The 25,623-nt window shown below is 47.1% G+C and overlaps 1 protein-coding gene across 1 annotated transcript; it reads right to left on the reverse strand.

The window, feature by feature from the left end:
- Nucleotides 1-754: 754 nt before the first annotated feature.
- BPIFB2 (BPI fold containing family B member 2) lies at nt 755-23,167 on the reverse strand. Its single transcript, XM_081196446.1, has 16 exons — nt 23,084-23,167; nt 21,103-21,239; nt 19,040-19,145; nt 18,808-18,912; nt 17,663-17,809; nt 16,597-16,654; nt 15,174-15,234; nt 12,188-12,279; nt 9,856-10,050; nt 8,645-8,686; nt 7,356-7,532; nt 5,246-5,313; nt 4,571-4,616; nt 2,830-2,893; nt 2,605-2,681; nt 755-1,140 (listed from the first exon to the last, which is right to left on the reverse strand). The coding sequence occupies exons 2-16, from the start codon at nt 21,206-21,208 to the stop codon at nt 1,099-1,101; spliced, it is 1,386 nt and encodes a 461-aa protein (XP_081052572.1). The 5' UTR covers nt 21,209-21,239; nt 23,084-23,167; the 3' UTR covers nt 755-1,098.
- Nucleotides 23,168-25,623: the final 2,456 nt, after the last annotated feature.

Genomic DNA, 25,623 nt, shown 5'->3' on the forward strand with positions numbered 1-25,623 from the left:
CTGATATCCATAAAACATCAAGGCAACGACTGCTGTGGGCCCCTGCGGACAGTTACTCTCCCGGCTATGGGCTCCAGGGGGGTATTAAACCATAAACGCCCTTCACTATTACGTGACTAATGTCGTCATTTATACAGCAACTCTTTGCATCACTGTCTGGCGCAAGGGCTGCTGTAAGCAAAGACGAAGGGGAAAGATGCTGGAATTAAAGTGGAAGGAGACCCAGGGGAGGAGGCGGTTGTGATGCCCCTAAAACACCTGGAAAATAAAAATGCCACCGTGCGCTTTTTAAAAGTAAGGAGGGAGCAGCATGTGGAGGGAGATAGCTGCTATAATCCAACTTGTGGATCAGGCATGGCCAAGATCCGCTCAAGGGTTCCTCTTGAGCACCCTCTGCAAAGGAGCCGGACGTGGCCCTCTCGTATTTTAACTCTGGGCCTTATACATCTCCCACCAGGAAAACTAGGGACTGGGGGAACCCCTAAAATAGATATGGGGTGTATGGGAAGAGGAAGTCCCACTGTGCAGGCGAAAGCCCTTGTGCTGTAACTGGAAAACTTCATTGGCTAAAACCCTACAGGGCATGAAGGTTGCCTATTTCATTCTGAAAACGGCTGCAACACCCCAACCAATTGAGATCAGAAAGAGTATTTTAATGAGGCAAAATGATGGACATGATCCAGTTGCATTTCAGCACTTGCAAATCCCATTGATTTCCTCAAGAAAAGTTAAGAATCCATTGAAATCAACACACTTTGCTTTGGCTCTATTGCCGCCCATAGTATTTATTTCACTCAACAACATTTACAGGAAAAGAAATGAGAAAGCAGAACACCTAATGAATGCATGAACCCGTGCGTTACTGGGAAGTAAGTTTCCTTTAAATTGGCAGGCCTTATTTCTGAGCGAATGGGTTCCAGATCGCACCCCTGTTCATTGCCTGCTGCCAAACCACCAGGTGTGTTTCCTCTGTTTCATGCAGCGAAGAAAGGTAGACTCTCCTTCATTCAAAAGCGAAAGGATTTGCAGGTGCAAAGAGCAGAGATAAATGTGCCTTGCAGAGGAGGACTTGGCTGCCTCTGTGCTCTTCTTTTCAGCTCAGGGCTGGTAGTCAAGGTCACAGTTGACCTGAGCATAACCCTGTAAGTTAAAAGGCAAGGGGGGAGTCAAGACATACTGCCAGAGGGATCTTGGGTAGAGGAACAATATGGAAAGGTGTTCAAATTATCCTACACAGACGCAGTTTATTTCTGGGGCTCAGGAGACCGGGTGCAAGATGCACTCAGGAGCCAGCGCAGTGCCCCTTCAGATGGCATTGCACTCCAAATCCCATCGGCCCAACCAGCATGGCCAAGGGGCAGCAATGATGGGAGTCGTATGTGGTCCAACAACATTTGGCTCCCAGTATGTTTCCGAACACAATTCAAAGTGTTGGTGCTGACCTTTAAAGCCCTAAATGGCCTCGGTCCTGTATACCTGAAGGAGCGTCTCCACCCCCATCCTTCTGCCCAGACAGGAGGGGGGGACAGGAAGCGGGCTGGTGTGGAGGACTCCCTGGTCCTGAATGGGGTAACTGTGCCCCTGAAGGACCAGGTGTGTAGCCTGGGAGTCATTCTGGACTCACAGCTGTCCATGGAGGCGCAGGTCAATTCTGTGTCCAGGGCTGCTGTTTATCAGCTCCATCTGGTACGCAGGAAGAGACCCTCCCTGCCCACAAACTGTCTTGCCAGACTGGTGCATGCTCTGGTTATCTCCTGCTTGGACCACTGCAATGCGCTCTGCGTGGGGCTACCTTTGAAGGTGATCTGGAAACTGCAATTACGTAATCCAGAATGTGGTGACTGGGAGCGGCCGCCAAAACCACAAACACAGATCCTGAGAGATCTGTGTTGGCTCCCAGTACATTTCCAAGCACAATTCAAAGTGTTGGTGCTGACCTTTAAAGCCCTAAACGGCCTTGGTCCAGTATACCTGAAGGAGCATCTCCAGCCCCATCGTTCTGCCTGGACACTGAGGTCCAGCGCCGAGGGCCTTCTGGCGGTTCCCTCATTGCAAGAAGTAATGTAACAGGAAACCAGACAGAGGGCCTTCTCGGTAGTGGCGCCTGCCCTGTGGAACGCCCTCCCTTACAGATGTGAAGGAAACAAGCAGCTATCTTATTTTTAAAAGACATCTGAAGGCAGCCCTGTTTAGGGAAGTTTTTGATATTTAATGCTGTATTGTATTTAACACTCGATTGGGAGCTGCCCAGAGAGGCTGGGGAAACTCAGCCAGATGGGTGGGGTATAAATAATAAATTATTATTATTATTGCTACTACTATGGACAGGCTCCCATGTTTTCCAAAGGTGGGTCAATCTGACCTCAGTTATGCTCAGAGTTTAAGGAGAAGACCTTGAGTATCTTCAGCTGTTGTGTTCATCATGGACCACTCAGAAGAACATCAGCTGCACCAGGCCAATGGGCCCAGAATCTAGTCCCGCTTCCTGTTCTCACAGTAGCCAACCAGATGCCCGTTGTGGGGAAACCCTCAGGCAGGTCAGTCTTAGCTAAATAAGTGGGGCTGAAGGAAAGGACGGAGGCAGCACAGCCCAAGGAGTCTCACCTCATGAATCTCGATCTCGGGCTCGATGTACTGGACGTTGTTGAGCTTGGGAAGAGAGATCCCCAGTCTCAGAGCAGCTGCAAAGCAAAAACGACAACATGGTCAACACCCCCAACTTGATGGGGCAACTGTGGGGCAAGGGCCCATGTTCTTCATACAGCCCCCCTCCCTCTAGGTGCTGAGCTCCTCAGTGGAGCTGCTGTTGAAGCGATTTGCCTGCATTACCGTTCACGTGAGCCAGGAAAGCATCCTGAAATTCAGAGAGGACCACACGTCTCAAATAGGAGATCTGCCAGGGGAGAAAAGGCAATGGGTTGGTCCCAGATCTTGGCATGAGTGATCACAGAGGAGCAAAGCAAGCTCCCTTACGCAGAGTCAGACCGCCGGTCTTCCTAGCACAATTTCATCTGCTCTGACTGACAGCAACTAGGGATGGGGAAGAAATTTGATTGACGAAGCACCGAAAGTCTATTCTATCCAATTCACACGTTCAGAAACAAATGGCAGAATGATACACGGGACTAAGCTTTGAAATCCGCGCTCGCCTGAATTTTGCAATGCAGTTCTCAAAGCAACCAACGTTTACAAGAATGCATGTGCTGAAGGGGAAGAGTGCATGAAAATGAAGATATAAGAGGCAAAAAATACATTGCATGTGGGGAAATTGCTTGCAAAAAAATGCCTCTTTAGTCAAAACTGCATATACAAATGTGTTTATTAGGCAAAATTTGCACTAAGACGCTAGAGAAGTTTCACTTTATGAAACATCACAAATTGCTGCAAAATGTGGAGAACTGAATTTAAGAATGGAAGAAAGAGAAACCATAGCAGCCGAAATGGACAGATTCTTCCATGTCTTGCAGCGGTTGTAGACTCATGGCTCTTTCACAGCCCTACCAGCAGATGCTGTCGTCCAGCCCGGAGACTGAGATCCAGCTCCGAGGGCCTTCTGGCGGTTCCCTCCCTGCGAGAAGCGAGGTTACAGAGAACCAGGCAGAGGGCCTTCTCGGTAGTGGTGCCCACCCTGTGGAACACCCTCCCAGCAGATTTCAAGTAAATAAACAACTATCTTACTTTTAAAAGACATCTGAAGGCAGCCCTGTTTAGGGAAGCTTTTAATGTTTAATGCTGTATTGCATTTTTAATATTCTGTTGGGAGCCACCCAGAGTGGCTGGGGAAACCCAGCCAGATGGGTGGGGTATAAATAAATTATTATTATTATTATTATTATTATTATTATTATTATTATTATTATTCTGCCAGGAAGTGAACCTGTGACTTATTGCAAGCAAAACGGGTGTGCCACCCACTGCCCTGTGGTCCTTCCCCCATAAGCAAGGGAGGTTTGGGCTGCCTGACCCCCGGATACACTTGCACATAGAGTAAGAATGAAACAACTCTCTACAGAGAGGCTACAATTCATTACTGGTGAAACAACAGAGGATCAACATACAGTAGGAGAGGCCAAAGGTTAGAGATGACTCTAAGGGTCAGACCTGGGGCTTTTACACAACTTTTACACATCTGGAATCCCACCAGATGTCAAAGAGAACAACAACTACCAGACTTTTAGAAGACATCTGAAAGCAGCCCTGTTTAGGGAAGCTTTTAATGTTTGGTGCATTGCTGTATTTTAATATTTTGTTGAAAGCCGGCCAGAGAAAATTTTGCTGACCCCTGCTGTAGAACCTCAGAGGTTGCGTCAGGGACCCTGCGGTGTGGGAGCTGAGCACCCACAACAATTTTTTTGTGGGTGCTCAGGCACCCAGAGCCCCCTAGAGTCTTGGGATGCTGCAGAAGACATGGCCTAAACAGGCTCAGAACATCTATTGGACCCACTTGGGAGCACAACATGGGCGTAAAATACACAGCAAACCACCACCACCCCAGCTAAATCCCCCCCAAGCAAAAATCCTGGCTGCGTCCATGGAGCGCAGCAAGGAAGGCAAACGGCGGGTGGCGTACCTCTGTTATCTCCACGCTAGAAGACTCCACCTCCAGACCAACATCTCTGCAAGACAAAGCAGAACGACATGAGCCATGATGGCATCAGCTGCACCACTGAACTGGACACTCAGGACCATCAGGAAAGGACGGGGACTGGGCTGTCCCTTTCATCCTTCGCCACAATGAAAGCAGAAAACAGTTGGCCCCCATCAGGCGGGGTGGGGGGTGAGGCAGGAAGTAAAATGGTAAGGAAAGTAAAATGTCTGTTGGAATGAAGTTATATGGCTTCAGTAGAAATGTTATAAGGAATTAAGTATAAATAGATTAATAGAGTATTAAAGGAAAATAAGGTTAAAATGTGTTAAGATAATTATAGGATAGAAAACAGGGGAAGATGGAAAGGAATTGCTGAAATAATTAATAGAAGTGGAATACAAAAAGGGAGGTGTGAGGAGGCCGTGGAAATATGTGAAAGAAAGATAAGATATTGGAAGTTTTTTCTTTTTTTTTCTTTTTTGATGTGTTTGTAAGTTGTTTTCGTTTTGTTTTGTTAATTTCTATGTAGTGTTTTTGTATTTTAATGTACTGTTTTTTCTTTGTTGTTTTTTTTGTAAGTGTTTAAATTGTTGTAAAAGGAATAAATATTATTATATAATAATAAAAAAGGAAAGTAAAATGTCTGGCTGAACTCACCCATGGACGGCAACTGTCAGATGGAGACTTGTAATGGTGACATCCAGCTTGACAGCTAAGGTCAGGTCCTGCAAACAGAAGACCGGGAAGGGATCGTTTTCATGAGAGAAAGCTACAAAGGCTCTATCCTTCGTTTGTTTGTTTGTTTCCTTGTTTGTTTATAATACTTTTATGTTGTGAACCATGCTATGATCTTCAAATGAAGGGTGGTATTCAAATTTTAATAGTAATAGCAATAGTAATAGTAATAGTAATGGTAATAGTAATAGTAATATACAGTGGTACCTCAGGATTCGAACAGGATCCGTTCTGGAGCCCCGTTCGCATCCTGAAGCGAACGCAACTGGCGACTGCGCGTCTGTGCATGCATGGGTTGCGATTTGCTGCTTCCACACATGCGCATGACATCATTTTGACCATCTGTGTATGCGCGACTGGCGAAACCCGGAAGTAACGCGTTCCGTTACTTCCAGGTCGCCACGGAGCGCAACCCGAAAGTGCTCAACCTGAAGCAACTTCAACCCGAGGTATGACTGTACAGTCGTACCTTGGTTTTTGAACAGAATGCGTTCAGGAAGTCCGTTCGAATTCCGAAATCAAGGCGCGGCTTCTGATTGGCTTCCGATTGCGCAGGCGCACCGGAAACAATAGCGGAAGCCGCATCAGACGTTGGGCTTCCAAAAAAAGTTCTAAAAGCTGAACACTCACTTCCAGGTTTCGAAAGTTCGGGCTAAAACGTACGAGTACCAAGGCGCTCCACAACCAAGGCACAACTGTTGCAATAATAGGAGCTGCCAGCTGTGATTGTGTTGCTTGTCACACACACCACACACCCTGCCGAACCCACCCCACCCACTGCCAACCCTCTTCCTTTTACACCTCACCCAACCTGCCGCACACACACACCCCACCTGTGCAGCTTGCTTCAGCTCCCTGACCCACCCACAGCTCGCCCAACCCATTGCCCACTGAGAGCAGAAATCCTATATTTTAAAATCCTACATGGGCAGGCACACTCAGTCTCCAGAGTGTCGATGGACAAGTGCAAATATTTATAAACCACTTGACAACTGAAAGCTGCCAAAGAGTCGGGTAGTAAGGTAAAATACAGATAGCAGACTGCAAATAAAAATTGCAGACTTGGTAAACTAAAAGAAATAGCCCCGTTTCTACAATAGTAGAATTAATTTTCCCTAAAATGACCAGGTCAGATTTCAAGAGAAGACTTCTTCTTCAATGCATCGCTTGCTTGATTTTCAAGAGGACAATGCATAAAATATAAATGTGCTACACATTTGTCTTATTTGAGCTGGCAACTCGTTCCAGAGGGCTGGAGCTGCAACACTAAAAGCCCAGCTTCTAGTACATACTAAGCACATCCCTAGGTCACATGGTGGTCTCAGCAGTGCCCTCATCTGAGGAGCATAGCTGCAGCGCAGGGATATACAGTGGTGCCCCGCAAGACGAACGCCTCGAGAGATGAAAAACTCGCAAAACGAAAGGTTTTTTCATTTTCGAGTTGCTTCGCAAGACGAATTTCCCTATGGGCTTGCTTCGCAAAACGAAGCTTGCCCCGCAAGCTCCGGGGACAGCGGGAAGCGCAGCGCGTCTTCCCCTCTCTCCCCGGACCCCTTTCGAACCAAGGGGTGGCAAGGGGGAGAAGCGATCTTCTCCTCTCCGCCCCTTGCTTCAAAAGGGGACAGAGCGGCGCTTCCCCTCTGTCCCCGGACGGTCTCCATAGGAACGCATTGATTGATTTTCAATGCATTCCTATGGGAAACCGTGCTTCGCAAGACGAAAAACTCGCAAGAAGAAAAAACTTGCGGAACGAATTAATTTCGTCTTGCGAGGCACCACTGTATGAGGTGAGATGGTCCCTTAGGAGATCCATATGGATGTACAACCATTGTAGATGAGCTTCACACAAAGATGTGCATTTGCACTGTGAGATTCGTCCCAGCTGCATTCAGATGGAGCCCAGCACAACGGCTGGTGTCCAGGAAGAGCTTCGACATCCAACCTTCGTGCCGAGCAAGCCATCATCTCCCTGAGAGCTGCAAGTCGCCAAGGCAGGAGAACAAGGAAACAAACGCTAGGTGTTTTTACTCACCACGCCCAAGGTGAAGAGTGCCTGCGACTGTTGGAAAGATCCGGATTCAGCCACGCCCACCTGGATGACAGGACTGAGGCGCAGGATCGCTGCGCCCTCATGGAAGCTGATGATGGGGAGCTTGCTGACCACCACGTTGAGCATCAAGGCAACAGCCTGGGGGTAACGCTTTGAGATCTATAGTGGGAGTGGAAGGAGGGGGTTGTTATTTGCATTGTTGTGGCCCATCGCACACCCGAAGCTGCCTTATGCTGAATTAGGCCCCTTTAGCCCTGGCAGAGACGCTCTACCCAATGACGTAGTGGGGGGAACCACAAGGGGCGGTTACTCAGGGCGCAAAATGTCAACACCCGGCGCTGCCTCAATACAGCTGCACGCTTCCGTCGCTGGGCTCCGTTGAAAATGGCTTCTCCATGCGAACCAGAAAGTGACCTCTCCAGACAATGGAACAACTCTTCCACTGAGAGCCAGTGTGGTGTAGTGGTTAAGAGCGATAGACTCGTAATCTGGGGAACTGGGTTCGTGTCTCCGCTCCTCCACCTGCAGCCGCTGGGTGACCTTGGGCTAGTCACACTTCTCTGAAGTCTCTCAGCCCCACTCACCTCACAGAGTGTTTGTTGTGGGGGAGGAAGGGGAAAAGGAGATTGTTAGCTGCTTTGAGACTCCTTCAGGTAGTGATAAAGTGGGATATCAAATCCAAACTCTTCTTCTTCTTTTCTTATCTCTGCAGCTGCAATCTCCTGGGTGACGCGGATGCCTTTAGGCAGTTGCAGGTACATGCGTACCCCGTCCCTGGCATAGCTGTCAACGTTTCCCTTTTTTAAAGGGAAATTCCCTTATTCCGAATAGGATCCCTCGCAAGAAAAGGGAAAAGTTGACAGCTATGGTCTCTGGGCACTGGCAACCCCTGCTACACCACTGCCTCTACCTTCTCCCTCAGACTCCCTTAAGGACTTATTCCACCTTACCATTTGGCCTGCTCTTAAAAACTTAAAAACTCCACATCTGAGCACTCCTTTCCCCTCCTTTTTTTCCCTTTTTCTTTTGCAGAGCTTTTTCTGCAAAAAAAACTGCTCTTTAAGGCTAAAGCGCAAAAAAACCACAGCAATTCAGTCTCTCCACAGAAAAGGTGTGTGATGGAGAGAGAGAAAGAGGGGTGTTATTGCGAGTGGGTTTGGCCCCACCCACTACTGGAATGCGGCCCCTGACATCCTTCCACCCAGCTAAAATACCTCTCATATCAAATAAAGGGTTCGCCAGGCCTGCATCGGTTCCTGGGCATCACTTACCGAGGGGATGGCCTGCTCCAGCATGGAGGTGGTGAGATGGCTCTGAAAAGAAGCAAAGAATTCTCAGTCTCGGGCCTTAGGAACAGCTTGGGTCTCTCCTCTGTCCCCCTGCTCTGAGAGTCCAGGGCATGCCAGGTTTGTCTGTTTCCAGAAGTCTGTCCCATTGGGGTGATATGATAGCCATGTTCAAATATAGAAAAGGATGTCACATAGAGGAGGGAGAAAGGTTGTTTTCTGCTGCTCCGGAGAAGCAGACACGGAGCAATGGATCCAAACTACAAGAAAGAAGATTCCACCTAAACATTAGGAAGAACTTCCTGACAGTAAGAGCTGTTTGACAGTGGAATTTGCTGCCAGGGAGTGTGGTGGAGTCTCCTCCTTTGGAGGTCTTTAAGCAGAGGCTTGACAACCATATGTCAGGAGTGCTCTGATGGTGTTTCCTGCTTGGCAGGGGGTTGGACTCAATGGCCCTTGTGGTCTCTTCCAACTCTATGATTCTATGATTCTATGATTCATTTCTGCATTATCTCCAAACACTTTTTTTTCTTTTAGAATAGTGTGTAGATACACACACACACACACACACACACACACACACGGAAGTTTAAACGTGTGTGTGTGTGTGTGTGTGTGTGTGTGTGTGTGTGTGATGTTTAATTCCTTCTTAAATGTTGTTTTCCTGTGTTTAGCAGTTTCTATTTTATCTGTAAGCCACTTTGAGTCCTTGACAGGGGAAAAGGAGGGATTTAAATAAACATCATCATCAACAACAACAACACAAACAAACATACATGGAAGTTTAAACGTGTGTGTGTGATGTTTAATTCCTTCTTAAATATTGTTTTCCTGTGTTTAGCAGTTTCTATTTTATCTGTAAGCCACTTGACAGGGGAAAAGGAGGGATTTAAATAAACATCATCATCAACAACAACAACAAAAAACTGCTTTGATAGATTTTTTAAAATCACACAGCAGTAGGCAAATATTTTTTTTTTAATGAATAAAGGGTATTTAAATAATTAAATTATTGCTGTGACTTCTTCTCATTGGCGATTCCATTGTTTTATATTTTCCATAAACCACTTTGAGTGTGAGTGCGTGTGTATTGCAATCAAGGAGGGTATAAATGTTGGGAAATAAATAAACAGGTTTGGGCTCGCCTCGGCTTAGGGTGGCATTCACTACGCACAAATAACACTCCCTCTACTGACCGACTGGCCTCCGATTTGGAGGTTCAGGGCTCCCGATTGCTCCAGGCTGGCGAAAAGGCTGGCAAAGAGATGCTCCGAGAGGCCCATGTTCACCATGGAGTCGTCGGAAACCGTCTCTGGGGGTGGCAGAGAGAAAGGGGGCAGAGGGCCGGCAGGTTCGAAGTCGACTGGCTTCCCCATCAGCGCAATGACAGCCTGCGGAGATTTGGAAAGAGACAGAGAGAATTAAGTGCCATCTCCCTTCCTGCGTTTTCCAATGACTGGTACGCAGAAACATTTCCTGACTCCAGTTGTGGGTGTACGGCATCGCCATCCTGGCTAATAGTCCTGGTAGCCTTATTCTCCTCCATGGATTTGCCCAATCCTCTTTTGAAGCCATCTGGGTTCATCATGACCTCCTGTGGCAATGAGTTCCACAATTACACAATGGAAGGACTTCCATTTATCTGTCTTGAATCTCGTTCCGCTTCGTTGGGTGTTCTTGTGTTATGAAAGGGGGGGGAGCTTTTAATGAGCTTCCATCATGTCGCTTCTTAGCAGTGCCAGATTTACGTATAAGCTAAACAAGCTCTAGCTTAGGGCCCCACTCTCTTGGGGGCAACAAAAAACACTTAAAGGAAAGAAAATGAACGAACATTTCCAAAATATAAGATTAAAAAACTAATAAAATAAAACCTACATACAGCAACAGTGTTTTGTGTTGTGTAGGCTCCTATGATGTAAGTCATGGGCCCGCCTGCTAGCCTGCTCCCTAAAATATCATTAGTTTGCTCATTTCTATATATAGGGTGCCTACATTCTGCATGGACTGGTTGCAGGGCAACATGTGCAAATGGCTTTAGATACCTATTAGGTCCATAAATTACCATATAGCATATATTCAACACAAAAAACAGTGACAATTTGTTGTTGACAAAGGACAGCTGGACATATAAAGGGCCCCATTGCCTTCAGTACGGGACACGGGTGGCGCTGTGGGTTAAACCACAGAGCCTAGGACTTGCCGATCAGAAGGTCGGCGGTTCGAATCCCCGTGATGGGGTGAGCTCCCATTGCTCGGTCCCTGCTCCTGCCAACCTAGCAGTTTGAAAGCACCTCAAAGTGCAAGTAGATAAATACGTACCGCTCCAGCGGGAAGGTAAACGGCATTTCCGTGCGCTGCTCTGGTTCGCCAGAAGCAGCTTAGTCATGCTGGCCACATGACCCAGAAGCTGTACGCCGGCTTCCTCGGCCAGTAAAGCGAGATGAGCACAGCAACCCCAGAGTCAGCCATGGCTAGACCTAACGGTCAGGGGTCCCTTTACCTTTATTTTACCTTCAGTAGTTAGGGCCTCATCACACCTGCTTCTTAGTCACCTTTTCTCTAAACTAAACTTGAAGGGGGAAAAATCTCAAGTGCTGCAACCTTTCCTCATGGGGGAGTTTCTCCATTCCCTGGGTGATTTTGGTTGCCATTCTCTGAACATGATAAGAGTTCTGCTAGATCAAGCCAATGAGAGGACCAGAGTTGTATGGCAACATGTGCCAGAGTTGTAAGAGCTGTGCAAAAACTTAGCCAAGGGGATTATTCATTTTCTTCCTTTTTCTTATACATATATAAGAATAAAATCGTGTACTCCACCACCAAGACCATTCCATTGTAACTATCCAACCTCCCAAAATTTCAACACCTCTTGCGATGGCTTGACCCCTTTCCGTTTTAACAGTACAAATTCTCCAAACACTCTCCATATCTCCTCAAAATCATCTCTCCTGCATATTCCCCGTCTTACCTTAATGGCCCACACTAATTTATCATTAATAGCTATATCCCACACCTCCTTGTACCATTCTTCCATTTTATATTCTGCTTGCTCCTTCCACTTCCTGGCTATCATGATTTGTGCAGCTGTCAATACATTTGTGAGCAAGTCCTTCACGTCCTGTGAACCTCCCACCCCATCGTCAATTGATAATAATGCTACATCTGGACTTTTGGTCATCATTTTCCAGGTTATCCTGCAAGACAAACCGAGGATCCATCAATATTGTTTCCATCCATCTTCTACGACCTGATCCCCTCTGGTCATTTTGGACTATGAGTCCAGCTGGCTATGTCAGATATGTCTTGTGGTCCAAAAGATCTGTTGGGCACCAGGTTGGGGAAGGCGGGTCTACAATGCCCATTAGCAGAAGACTTCCTTGCTCCTAACTGGAGATCTTCTTGGGACCTTCTACATGCAGGGCAGCTGTCCTGCTCCTGAGCTATATGGCACATCAGTGTTCATGCGAGGTCTGGTTCCCGGGCTAAGTGGGAGCCCTGCAGGCTTGGGGTGGGGTGTAGGGAACCTACGTTTAAATCCAAATCGATGTAATCTTCGGTGATCTCAGGATCTTCCATCATGGCGTACTGGAGGCTTGACATGGGGTTGATGGAATTCAGGCCTGCAGGGGGCAAAATGATGGCACAAAAAGGACATTGGGTTATTTATTTATATCCTGCCCTCCCCGGCCAGAGCCAGGCTCAGGGCGGCTAACACCAATAAAATAAAATCACAGTAAAAACATAATAGGGGGGAAAGAGAGGGAGAAGGGGGGGGGACCAATTTAAAATACAGGTTAAATTGCAATTTAAGAATCCAGCATTGCAGCAGGCTAGACTAGATGACCCTTGGGGTCCCCCCAACTCCAAAGTCCTATGATTCTGTGAAGACACTAAGAACTGCCACGGGCATCAGCTGCAACTTTTAAGAACTTCTGCATGAATTTGCTTTTTCCTCCTTCTCGCACCTTCCTCTTTCCTTGTGTGTTGTGCCTTTTTAGAGCTTGACGTCAGGGACCGCGGACTTAGTACTGGTTTTTATAAGCCACTCTGGCCTTTTTTTTTTTACTGCAGAGCAGGGTATAAATGTTGTGAGTAAGAAGAGTAAGATTTAAAAGTACACCACTATGGAGAAATGACCTGAACGCTTTAGACTGAAGCCTATCCTGTGGATGTGAGCTTAATCTGTAATAGAAAAGTTTGTTTTGATGCCGTATGGATGGCTGCATACAAGACGTAACATCTGTACATGCATTCGTCTTGGGAGACAACACTTTGTGTTTGGCAAATGTTTTTACAATTTTCAATAAAGTTGTGGGGTTTTTTAACGGTGGGGAGAATCCCTGCCTAGCTTGCAATCTCTAACTGGGGAAATAAGAAAGAATGCAAAATAATTTGTTATCGAACTATAATCATACAGCCACTAGACGGCTCAGTGGACTGACCCTGCACACTGAAGCATCATATTTTTGTGTTGATAACAAATTAGGTTCTACTCTGCCTTGCAGTGGTCTTTGCTATCTCAGCAGCCTCAGAAGGGAGGAGTGAAGTTGAACCTTCTATAAGGGATGCATGAGATCTACCCAATGGGGCTGTGTGGGCATCCTGAACATGGAGAAGCTCTGCCCTTGGCCCAGATCTGTCGGCTTGCTGTTGGAACTGCCTATGAGAACCCACACAAAACCTCACAGCCCCAAGATCTCACAAGAGAACCAGTATGGACCTGGTCAAAGCCAGTAGGCCAACAGAGAGCCAGTCAGGGAATGAACCTTGCAGCTGTTTTCTCAGCAAAATATCTCTGATATTCAAAAGAAAAGGAGCCTTCAAGGCTCCCTAACATTCACCAGGAACACACATAAACACACAGGCCACTGCAGTTCTCCGAAATATCTTCCCAGCTGGCTCAGCTCCAGGACCTTGTTGCAGGAAGGTGGCTCTTGTAATCTTCTGTTGACTGAGCATGTGCTGGTCAATATTGACCTTCCTCCTTACACGGCCCTTAAAGCATATTTAATTTTCCCATTAAGAGGGATCAAAACAGGACAGAGGGGCTCAGGAGAAACCGACACTGGGCTCTGGAGCGGAGCAAAGAGGACGTTCCTCCTCCAACAGGTAAACTGAGCTCTACCTTGCATCAACAAGGTCTCCACACCTATCGGGTGAGTTGGCTTTCTGCCCAATCCCTTTGCAAGCAAGTTATGTAAAAGACTCAGGCTGTTCCCCCTTTCTTCACCTTTCCTCTCATCATTGGCATTTTCCGATGCCATCATGAGAAATTCTAAGGATATATAAAGAGCTCACTGGATCAGGCCTTTGTTCCATCTAGTCCAGCATCCTCTTCTCACAGCAACTGAACAGGATTTGAGCATCCTCCCCTCCTGTGGCTTCTAGCGCCTGGAATTCAGAAGCATCACTACCTCCAGCTGTGGAGTAAGGCCATCCTGCCTAGTAGCCATCAATAGCCCTCCCCTCCTCCATGAATTTGCCCAGTCCTCATTTAAAGCCATCTAGGCTAGTAGCCCTTACTGTGGAAGGGAGCTCCATAGTTTAACTATGCGTTTCAGAATAATAATAATAATAATAATAATAATAATAATAATAATAATAATAATAAGAAGAAGAAGAAGAAGAAGAAGAAGAAGAAGAAGAAGAAGAAGTAGTAGTAGTTTATTTATACCACGCCCTCCCCAGCCAAGACTGGGCTCAGAGCGGCTAATACCAGATATAAAACCCTTGATTGAAATACAACTTAAAAACAAGATTGAAATACAACATTAAAATGCAGCCTCATTTCAGCAGAAACTCAAAAACTTTTGGGGGGATGAAAATGTCAGGTCTTCACCAAGGCCAACTATCCAGACTGGTCCTACGTGGGCCAGAAAAAAGCCAGGGAAGTCCCCAAATAGGAGTTCCATCACAGAAGGAAGAAGGAAAGAGGGGGAGGGGATCAAGTTGATTCCAAGCCAAAGGCCAGATGGAACAACTCTGTCTTACAGGTCCTGCGGAAAGAAATCAGATCCCGCAGGGCCCTGGTTTCGTGAGACAGAGCGTTCCACCAGGCAGGAGCCAGTGTAGAAAAGGCCCTGGCTCTGGTTGAGGTTAATCTGACTTCCTTAGGGCCCTGGACCTCTAGGGTGCTACTATTTATGGACCTTAAGGTCCTCCACGGGGCATACCGGGAGAGGCAGCCCCATAGGTATGAGGGTCCTAAGCTGTGAAGAAGTCCTTTCTCTGGTGCATTTTGTAATGGGCCTTGCATTCACACTTGTCAATTTAAATGCATTGAAATGCATGGCATGGCTGTTTCACCATTGGGAGGTGGCGCACTTCTTAATTTATTATTGTTGTTGTTGTTGTTGTTGATGATGATGATGATGTTATCGAAAATAATAGAATATTTTTTTACTCTGCGTTTCCACAATGTGTGGTGCACAGATAGCCCTCGATTCTGCTATGAGTTTTATGGGATGGGCGGGCAGGGGAACCCAGAAGCTCCTCCCTTCGTGTGGCAACTTACCAACCAAAGTGCCCAGCTTGGCATTCAGTCCCAGGACCACGCTGGAGAGGCTCAGGCACATCTGTGTGAAAGGGAAAGTGAGGGGTGGGGAAGGAGGGTCAGTGAGTCAGCTGCAAGGGGTTAGCTCTTTGTCTCGTCACGCGGGAGTTTCATCAACAGGTCACTATCAGGTGGGCCTTGTGGCAATGTGTTTGAAGATGGCTCTCATATCTGCTCTCAGTCTCCTCTTTCCCAGGCTAAACATACCCAACTCCCTCAACCGTTAGTCATCAGGCTTCGTTTGCAGACCCTTGGTCACCCTCCCCTGTACACCCTCCAGCTTGTCTGTATCCTTCTTAAATTGTGGGAGCTAGAGGGGGTCATAAGGCCACTGACTCGATTTCCCCCAACCCTTCTACATCTTTGATTGCTTTACCCTTCCGTCCATGTCTTACTGTCCTTAGGGAGAGGGAGGTGAGGGAGGAAAAGAGGCAAGTCAAAAGTAAGGTTACCAGATTTTATTTATTTTTTAACGAATCCGGGGACACTTTAATTAATTACTACACGTTCGGGACATTGATGCTGCAGTGATGGCAGTGCCAGAGGGGCGGCCACCACCTTGACCTCAACCTCCACGTTTCCCCTTCCTCCGAGGCTTCTATCTCCTGTCTCCATGAGCCTGGGCAGCCCCTGAGTTGTTGGTTGTTCAGTGGTGCTTGTGGTGGGGAAGCGGTGTGCGATGGGTCAGGCATGGAAGGTGGAGAAGGAGGGCAGAGAGTGGTGGCAGTGGCGAGGCTCAGGTAGCGTAATGGCTCCCTTCCCATCGGAGCAGCCCGAATCTCATTCCTACTTGTGTGCAAGCAGGAGGGGGTGGGGATCCCTCAGCTGGGAAGGGAGGCTCCCCATTGCCTAACTGAGAGATCCCTGTCCCCTCCTGCTTGCATGCAAGCTCTGATAGGCAGCGTGAAGCCTCCCTCCACAGCTTAGTTGCTGGGGTCAGGGAAGGTGTAGGCAGCCCGGAAGCTGCGTCTTTGAGCTCCTGCACCACCGTCATATGGGGACTTCTGAGCAGCTCCTGAAGCCAGCCAGAACCAACTGCTCTGGGCTGCTGAGACTGCCGCTGCTGCGTTTCCCAGGGACATTAGATGAAACCCGGGGACATTCCGGGGATGGAATTTGTCCGGGGACTTATTCACAAATCCGGGGACTGTCTCCGGGAAACGGGGGCGTCTGGTAACCCTAGTCAAAGGCGTCCTGCCACTCACATCCCAACACACTTTGTCGACAGCAACACTGCAAGACACTCGGTTGCTTGAGATGACTGCCTCATATTGCCTCATGATCAGGTCCAGAGCAAAGACCTTTCGTGTGTGTGTGTGTGTGTGTGTGTGTGTGTGTGTGTGTGTGCGCGCTAAAATGGACAGGAATGAGCAAAGCAGTTTACCTTGTCAACCAAGACAGCACGGATGTGGTTCTGAAGGGGTTTCAGGAAGCCCAGCAAACTGGAGAACAGGACACAGAGGAGAAGAATCAGAAAGAGCAAGTGTTCAAGCACTTTCCATTTTTCTCTTGCATACAACTTTCATATGCATATTTTTTTTTCCATTAGAAGAGAATCAAGGGGTAATCATCCACAATAAAAAGGTAAAGGGACCCCTGACCATTAGGTCCAGTCGTGGACGACTCTGTGGTTGCGGTGCTCATCTCGCTTTATTGGCCGAGGGAGCCGGCATACAGCTTCTGGGTCATGTGGCCAGCATGACTAGGCCGCTTCTGGCGAACCAGAGCAGCGCACGGAGATGCCGTTTACCTTCCCGCCAGAGTGGTACCTCTTTATCTACTTGCACTTTGACGTGCTTTCAAACTGCTAGGTTGGCAGGAACTGGGACCGAGCAACGGGAGCTCACCCCGCCGCGGGGATTCGAACCACCAACTTTCTGATCGGCAAGTCCTAGGCTATGTGGTTTAACCCACAGCGCCACCCACGTCCCATACAATCCACAATAGAGGGAGACAAAAGACCATCCCCACAAATGACCTTTAAGGAGATAGAATCCTTGGCAGGAGGGTGACATTTTCCACACCCCACTTTTTCCTAGGGACCTCTAGTCTTTTTTTCCACCATCCTCATCTCCTCTGCAAATCTATGGACAGAGATTTCTCTCCCAGGGAGAAGAGGTTGTATCCCAAAAAAATTGTGGGGTGGAGTGGAGGGAGACTGCCGAGGACCCATCTGCTTCCCACCTTGAGTTCCATGATGGAAGACAAGTGGGACATAGCAGGGGGGCTTAGAAAAAAATGTTCTTCAGATTACATAAAAATGTTCTTCAGATGTTCTTCAGGTGATGAGAGTTCGCTAGCAGGAGATGAATCTAGCAATAGACCCAGGCTGCTCAACAAAACTCTCTTGTTCAGGGTAGGAGAACGAAATCTAGCTAAGGTGAAACTTCATCCCACTTGCAAGAAAGCACAAGTCTAGCCCAACCTGCGCACAGGTATCCACTACTCACTTGCTACCTCCCAGGAGGATGTCCACGTCTCCCAGAAGGGACTTGCAGGCCGTGACGCTCAGGATGGGGAATCCATGGGGGCTTCTCATAACACGGACGTCGAGCAGGATGGAGGAGCCCACCTTCAGCTCCACTGGAGCAATCAAGCTGCACCAAGGGGCAAGGGGAAAAGTCAGTTGAGGGTGCTGGGTGCCCAGGGAGCTCACACCTCTCAGTTCGCCCCAAGACTAAGGAGTGCACAGCTTGCTGCTCTCATGGGAGCTGACTTAACCCGCCCACAGTTCTGTAGCTAAATTGAAAATGCTCCTCCAAAACCTCCTACACAATTGAATTTTTCAACCTCCTATTAAATGTCAAGTTGCCAAACATGGAGCTTTCATACTCCAAAGTTTACTATCAAAATTTACTCAACATAAAGTCTTGTTTTGCATCACTTGCACCTAAAACTCGAAAGAAAGAAAGAAAGAAAGAAAGAAAGAAAGAAAGAAAGAAAGAAAGAAAGAAAGATCAAGAAAGTAATAGGAGAGAGAAGGAGAGACAGAGAACCCCCATCATTCAGCCCAGACACTGAGGTCCAGCTCCGAGGGCCTTCTGGCGGTTCCCCCACTGCGAGAAGTGAGGTTACAGGGAACCAGGCAGAGGGCCTTCTCGGTAGTGGCTCCCGCCCTCCCTTCAGATGTGAAGGAAATAAACAACTATCTGACTTTTAGAAGACATATGAAAGCATCCCTGTTCAGGGAAGTTTTTAATGTTTGATCTTTTATCCTGTTTTTAAAATTCTGTTGGGAGCCACTCAGAGTGGCTGGGGAAACCCAGCCAGATGAGTGGGGTATAAATAATATAATATTCATATCCATATCCGTATCCATATTCAATAGTGGAAGAGAGCAGATCTCCCATAGAGTGTCTATGCTTCAATTTGCAGCCACATTCTGATGGGCTGAAGCTTGCAAACTGCATGCGGTCTTCTTAATACTTTTAAAAACGTATTTCAAGGCCCTCTCACCCACCTGGAGATCCAGGCCTTCCAGATTACCTAGCTCATGATCCTGCGGCACCTGCCCTGACACCTGGGTCTCATAGCAGCTGCTAGTATCCTAAGTTAACCACCCCGTAGAACTCCGAACCGGAAGCAGGGCACTCACACGCTGCCTCGGATGTGCAGCTGGGCACTGAGGGACAGCTGGACGCCAGTCCTTGGGATCAGCTTCACGGAGAGATGAGGGAGCTGAGCGTTCAAAACTCGGATTCTGCAAAAGGAGTGGGAGGGGAGGGAAAAAATAAATAACCATCAAAACTCGAATGCAGTGGTTCCTAAACTTTTTTGGGCCACCACCTCCTTGGGTTACAGAAACCCTTGCGAGAGACATCACTCACCCTACGACCTTCAGAAGTGATCCGATAATGGTTCGTGGGCTCATGAAATTTGGGATCTGAATGACCATGAGACCTCGCAGCAAGGATGGCTTCCCTTGCTGGCAGACTGTGGAGATATTAAGAGAAGGGGCACTTTTTTAATATAATTCTTATTAGATTTTCTGTTTTACAATTTTAAATACTCATTTAAACATCCTTACAATATCAATTACTTCCATTCTTCTCTTTCCATGGTTCATTTTACATATCATAAATCCCTGCATATTTTACAAAAACTATACCAATCAGTATTCCATTATTGCATCCATCAAAACTTATTTACACCATTGAGTTTATCTTAATGCTGCCTGTGTTTTCAAGTGTACACAATTTCCCCCCATATATTCAATAAACATTTCCCAATCTTCTCTAAACGTTATGTTCTTCTTGTTGTCTTATTCTATATGTTAAGTCTGCAAGCTGCCCAAATTCCGCCAGCTTAAATGGCAATTCTTCTTTGTCTGGGACCTCGCTTGTTTTCCATTCCATATCTGGGATTTGTCCATCAAAAAATGTGTCCTGCTGGAATTTTTCAAAATGGGTTGAAAATGTCTGGGGAAATCCAGGTACAGTATATGGCATTCGGAAGTGGCCGAATTTCCCCAAAAAAGAGTTCAACAACTTTTGTGTCTGGATTTTCACTTTTTGAAATATGGCAGCCCTAATTAATGGGCATGTGCAACTTAGGTCCATAATAATAATAATAATAAAATTTTATTTATACCCCGCCCTTCCCAGTTCAAAAACCGGGCTCAGGGCGGCTAACAAAAAAATTGAAACACTTTAAAACACTTAATTATAAAAGCAGCATAAAATACAGTATAAAAACATGAATAACAATAAAATTCAAAAATCAGTTAGATAATCCCCAGGGCTAGCTGGCTGAATTGGTCCTACTTGGGCCAGCAAGGAGGCCAGGGGAGAATTAGCTGTGGGGTCTCAGAGCGGGTGATCTTCATACAAGGGGAGAGGGAGGGAAGGAAGGGAAATAGAAGATCAGGCTGAATTCTAATTAAAGGCTAGGCGGAATAGCTCTGCCTTACAGGCCCGACAGAAGGAAGTTAAATCCTGCAGGGCCCTAGTCTCCCTGGGACAGAGCATTCCACCAGGTCGGAGCCATCACTGAGAAGGCCCTGGCCCTGGTGTGGATTATTGCATTTATATCTCACCTTTTCCTCCAGGGAGCTCAAAGTGGCAGACATGGTTCTCCTCCCCGTCCTCATTTAATCCTCACAACAACCTTGTGAGGGAGGCCAGGCTGAGAGGTAGTGTCTGGCCCCCCTGACCACCCAGGGAGTGGCATGGCCAAGTGGGGATTAGAACCCTGGTGTCTCCCAGGCAGGTGCGCCAACTCCTTGGGTGTGGAGAAGTCTCTGTCCCCCTCAATATCTGCTGGCAGGGGGTGGAAGAGGCCGAGTGGAGAGCAGATCATTCGCTGGCTCCTCCTGAGCATGAGAGAGGAAGCTGCGCCACACTGGGCTCTAGGCTTGGCCTCCCCAACCAATGTGATGTGATGTGCGTTGTGCGCATGATATCACATGTGTGATGCATGTTGCATGCATGACATCGCATATGCCCCACATGCCAGCCCCAGCTCCCAAACTTGGGTACAAGACAGCGCCTCTGCTCCCAGGTCCTAGTCCAACCACTACACTACACGGGCTTTCACACATTGCTTTCAACAGATCTACTCTGAAGAATAAGAATAATAATAAATTTTTATTTATACCCCGCCCTTCCCGGTTCAAAAAATGGGCTCAGGGCAGCTAACAAATTTAGAACACTTAATTGATACAACAAAAAACAGCATAATATACAGTATAAAACGTGAATAACAATAAATTCAGAATTCAAAAATCAATTTGGAGAAAATCCATTCAGAAGAGGTTCTGAATAGATTGCATAGCACCACAGAACACCGAAAGACCTACAAGCATCCAGGAACGTGAGTCGGTTGGGCTGTGTCATTCGTGCTAATTCTTGCATGAATGCAAAAATTCACTAATGTTGAGTATGGCACTCACCATACTCAAGGGCTTCTTGGTTGACCCTCACTACAGTCCCTGGGGTGGACCCTTGCGAGGGGACAAGGAGGCAAAGGAGGACACTCAGGACGCAAAGCTTCAACATCTTCTGCGTTGTGGTGCAGCCGTTGGGCAACCTAGGGGGAAAGGAAGAGTCACGAGAGAAAGGACAATGGTCAAAACCCACAGGATCTTGCAGCTTCTGAACACCAGCAACAGAAGGTCCACGGAAGCAAATAGTGCCTTCAACCTGCTACAACCTGAACTGCCTACTCACTCACAAGGTAAAAAGGTAAAGGACCCCTCTGTCCAGTATACCTGAAGGAGCGTCTCCACCCCCATCGTTCTGCCCAGACACTGAGGTCCAGAGCCGAGGGCCTTCTGGCGGTTCCCTCACTGCAAGAAGCCAAGTTACAGGGAACCAGGCAGAGGGCCTTCTCGGTGGTGGCACCCGCCCTGTGGAATGCCCTCCCACCAGATGTCAAAGAGAACAAAAACTACCAGACTTTTAGAAGACCTCTGAAGGCAGCCCTGTTAATGTTTAATAGGTTATTGTTTAATGTTTAATGTTTAATGTTTAATAGGTTATTGTTTAATGTTTAATGTTTAATGTTTAATAGGTTATTGTAGTTTAATATTCTGTTGGAAGCCGCGCAAAGTGGCTGGGGAAACCCAGCCAGGTGGACAGGGTATAAATAATAAATTATTATTATTATTATTATTATTATTATTATTATTATTATTATTACACGGTAAAGTCCAGTCAAAGGCAATTCTGGGGTTGCAGCACTCATCTCGCTTTCAGGCTGAGGGAGGCAGTGTTTGTCCCCAGACAGCTTTCCGGGTCCTGTGGCCAGCAGGACTGAACCACTTCTGGTTCAACAGGACACCGTGACAGAAACCAGAACACACGGAAACCTGTTTACCTTTCCGCCGGAGCGGTACCTATTTATGTACTTGCACTGGTGTGCTTTCAAACTGCTAGGCTGGCAGGAGCTGGGACGGAGCAACGGGAGCTCACCCCATCGCGGGGATTTGAACCACCAACCTTCCGATCGGCAAGCCCAAGAGGCTCAGTGGTTTAGACCACAGAGGGACTAGTAACATTCTGTGCATGCCCACCTGTCATGGATGCTTTAGCTGAGATTGCTGCATTGCAGGGGATGGGCTAGAGGACCCTCTATGATTCTACCCAATACCAATTCCCACCCTATGCAGCCTGGAAATTCTTACTGCATGACAGAATAATGATGATAATAGAAGAAGAAGAAGAAGAAGAAGAAGAAGAAGAAGAAGAAGAAGAAGAAGAAGAAGAAGAAGAAGAAGAAGAAGAGGAGAGAGAGCTGGACCATAAAGAAGGCTGATCGCCAAAAAATTGATGCTTTTGAATTCTGGTGCTGGAGGAGACTCTTGAGAGTCCCATGGACTGCAAGGAGATCAAACCTCTCCATTCTGAAGGAAATCAGCTCACTGGAAGGACAGATCGTGAAACTGAGGCTCCTCATGAGAAGAGAAGACTCCCTGGAAAAGACCCTGATGTTGGGAAAGATGGAGGGCACAAGGAGAAGGGGACAACAGAGGACGAGATGGTTGGACAGTGTTCTCGAAGCTACTAGCACTGACCAAACTGCGGGAGGCAGTGGAAGACAGGAGGGCCTGGCGTGCTCTGGTCCAGGGGGTCACGAAGAGTCGGACATGACTAAACAACTAAACAACAACAAACAATAATAATAATATAGAGCAGAGGCTGGAGAGCCATCGGTCATGGATGCTGCAGTTACAACCTGCGTTGAGCCACAAGATTCTCTTCCAGCTCTCGGATGCTGTGATTTTTTGGCTTTTAAGGTGCAATGGAAAAGGTGGTGCATCTTTGGCTGCAGGTGGCAAACTCTCCTTCCTTGCAGGTTTCTAAAGAGAGGTTGGATGGCTGTTGTTCAGGGGTACTTTAGCTCACCAGCCCACCCAGAGACTCAGATCTTACCTTACTGCTTTGGGGAGGTGATAGGTCCCAGAGATGCTGGCTGGACCACTTCTGCTGCCTCCCTTGCTTCTGTGGGCAAAGGAGACTTGGCTTTTATTTGACTACCAGGTGTGGGCAAAAAACTGAAGGTCAGGAGACATGTCAAGCTTAGGTTTGCCGAGGGCGTGAAACATTTACTTGTGGGAAAATGGGGAGCCTGCTTTCTGCACACAACCCACAATGTATATTTGGGATGCAACCAATCAATCTATCCATCCATCACTCTCAAAGATGCACCGTGCCTGGTCAAACGGGGAGAGGATTAGCAAGTCAGAGCTTCTGAGATGACAAGGCATCTGGGATTCAGACCCCACCAAGTCAAACTTTAGGATCCAGCGGGAACTGCTAGCCATTTATGACACATTTTTTTCCTTTGCAAAGGACAAAAGCCATTTCATTTGTATTGTTTGCCCTGTTTAGGGAAGCTTCTAATGTTTACTAGATTATTGTATTTTAATATTCTGCTGGAAGCCTCCCAGAGTGGCTGGGGAAACCCAGCCAGATGGGCATGGTATAAATTATTATTATTATTATTATTATTATTATTATTATTATTATTATTAGGTCCTCCAGGCTCATGGGTGGGCCTTTCCTCCTCCCCTCCCCCCACCTCACCTGGCTGTGGGGGGAGAAACAGGGACCGGCTTGCTCTGTGCTGGTACCAAAGCTGTGACTAATGGAGAAGAAATACCTCCTAGGGTGTTGATGCTGTAAGCCCCCCCCCCCCCATCCTATGCTCAAGTTGTAAAGGTAAAGGGACCCCTGACCATTAGGTCCAGTCATGGCCGACTCTGGGGTTGCGGCACTCATCTTGCTTATTGGCCGAGGGAGCCGGCGTACAGCTTCCAGGTCATGTGGCCAGTATGACTAAACCGCTTCTGGCGAACCAGAGCAGTGCACAGAAACGCTGTTTACCTTCCCGCCAGATCAGTACCTATTTATCTACTTGCACTTTGACGTGCTTTCGAACTGCTAGGTTGGCAGGAGCAGGGAACGAGCAACGGGAGCTCACCCCGTCGCAGGGATTTGAACCGCCAACCTTCTGATCAGCAAGTCCTAGGCTCGAAAACATTATGAAAATGGTCTATAGGTGGTACATGACCCCAGTCAAGCTGGCAAAAAATTATCATTTGCCCGATAACAAATGTTGGAAATGTAAAGAGACTGAAGGTACCTTTTATCACCTTTGGTGGACGTGCCCGAAGATTAAGGTTTTCTGGGAAATGATCTATAATGAAATGAAAAAGGTACTTAAATGTACGTTTCCTAAAAAACCAGAGGCCTTTATCTTGGGCATTGTCGGCCAGTTGGTGACAAAGAGGGATAGAACTTTTTTTATGTATGCTACGACAGCAGCAAGAATACTCATCGCAAAGTATTGGAAGACACAAGATCTACCCACTCTGGAAGAATGGCAGATGAAAGTGATGGACTATATGACATTGGCTGAGATGACAGGCAGAATCCGCGACCAACGTAAAGAGACGGTGGAAGAAGAATGGCGAAAATTTAAAAGTTATCTTAAGGACTATCATAAACTTAATGAATGTTAAAGTGTTGTGGTTCCTAGAAACAAAGGGATACAGCGATATAAGATTAGAACATAGAGAGGACTAGGATGACAGAGATTGAAAGTAACAATTGGGAGTTGCTAAAAATTTTGGACATTGGGATGCAGAAAGGGGGGGGTATGGGGAAGTCCTAGAAAAGAGGTTTAGGAAAATATGTTATGATATTATACGTGTATGTTTGTCTTTTTAAGTGTTTGTTTGTCTTCAAAAATTTTGTAAAACCAATAAAAATTTTATTAAAAAAAAAGCAAGTCCTAGGCTCTGTGGTTTAACCCACAGCACCACCCATGTCCAAGTTGTATAAATGTGTAAGTAAAACCATATATGTTAAAAACTCCACAGTCTCCACTGACCTTCATCCCAAGGAAACCAAACTCTGGGTAAGGACCTGGAATTCCCAGAGCCTCTCACTGCTTTGAGAATGGGGTGGCACATAACTGTATTATCTCAGTAATCCTCACATCATTTGATTGGCTCCCGTCCTAGCTGCCTTTCCTCCAAGGACCTCCAAGGGGGCATGCATAGTCCTCCTCCTCACCCCAATTTTATTCTCACAACAGCCTTCTGAGGTAGGTTAGTCTGTGGATTTGAACCTGGGCCTCTCCAGCCCAACACTCTAACCACTACGCAACACAGTGTCTCCCTCCCTTGCACTGAGTGAGTCCAAGAGAGGCGTTTCTGGGTTCAAAGCTCAGGCTTCCAACCATTCCACAGCAACCATAGGCTTCAAGGTTGCCTTCTAGCTAATCTTCTAAGCCATGGGTAGGCAAACTAAGGCCCGGGGGCCGGATCCGGCCCAATCGCCTTCTAATTCCGGTCTGCAGACGGTCTGGGAATCAGCATGTTTTTATATGAGCAGAATGTGTCCTTTTATTTAAAATCCATCTCTGGGCTATTTGTGGGGCATAGGAATTTGTTCTTTTTATTTTA

Source organism: Podarcis bocagei (assembly GCF_964188305.1).
Source record: "Podarcis bocagei genome assembly, chromosome: 5".
Taxonomy (NCBI): Eukaryota; Metazoa; Chordata; class Lepidosauria; order Squamata; family Lacertidae; genus Podarcis; species Podarcis bocagei.

What these genes read in the sequence shown, in the direction of transcription:
- BPIFB2 (XM_081196446.1), bottom strand. Translation starts at nt 21,208, where the DNA reads ATGTTGAAGCTTTGCGTCCTGAGTGTCCTCCTTTGCCTCCTTGTCCCC. An exon ending in CTGCACATCCGAGGCAGCGT is followed by an intron (nt 17,810 to 18,807) that starts GTGAGTGCCCTG and finishes CCCTTGGTGCAG; the next exon opens with CTTGATTGCTCCAGTGGAGC. An exon ending in CAAGCTGGGCACTTTGGTTG is followed by an intron (nt 12,280 to 15,173) that starts GTAAGTTGCCAC and finishes TGCCCCCTGCAG; the next exon opens with GCCTGAATTCCATCAACCCC.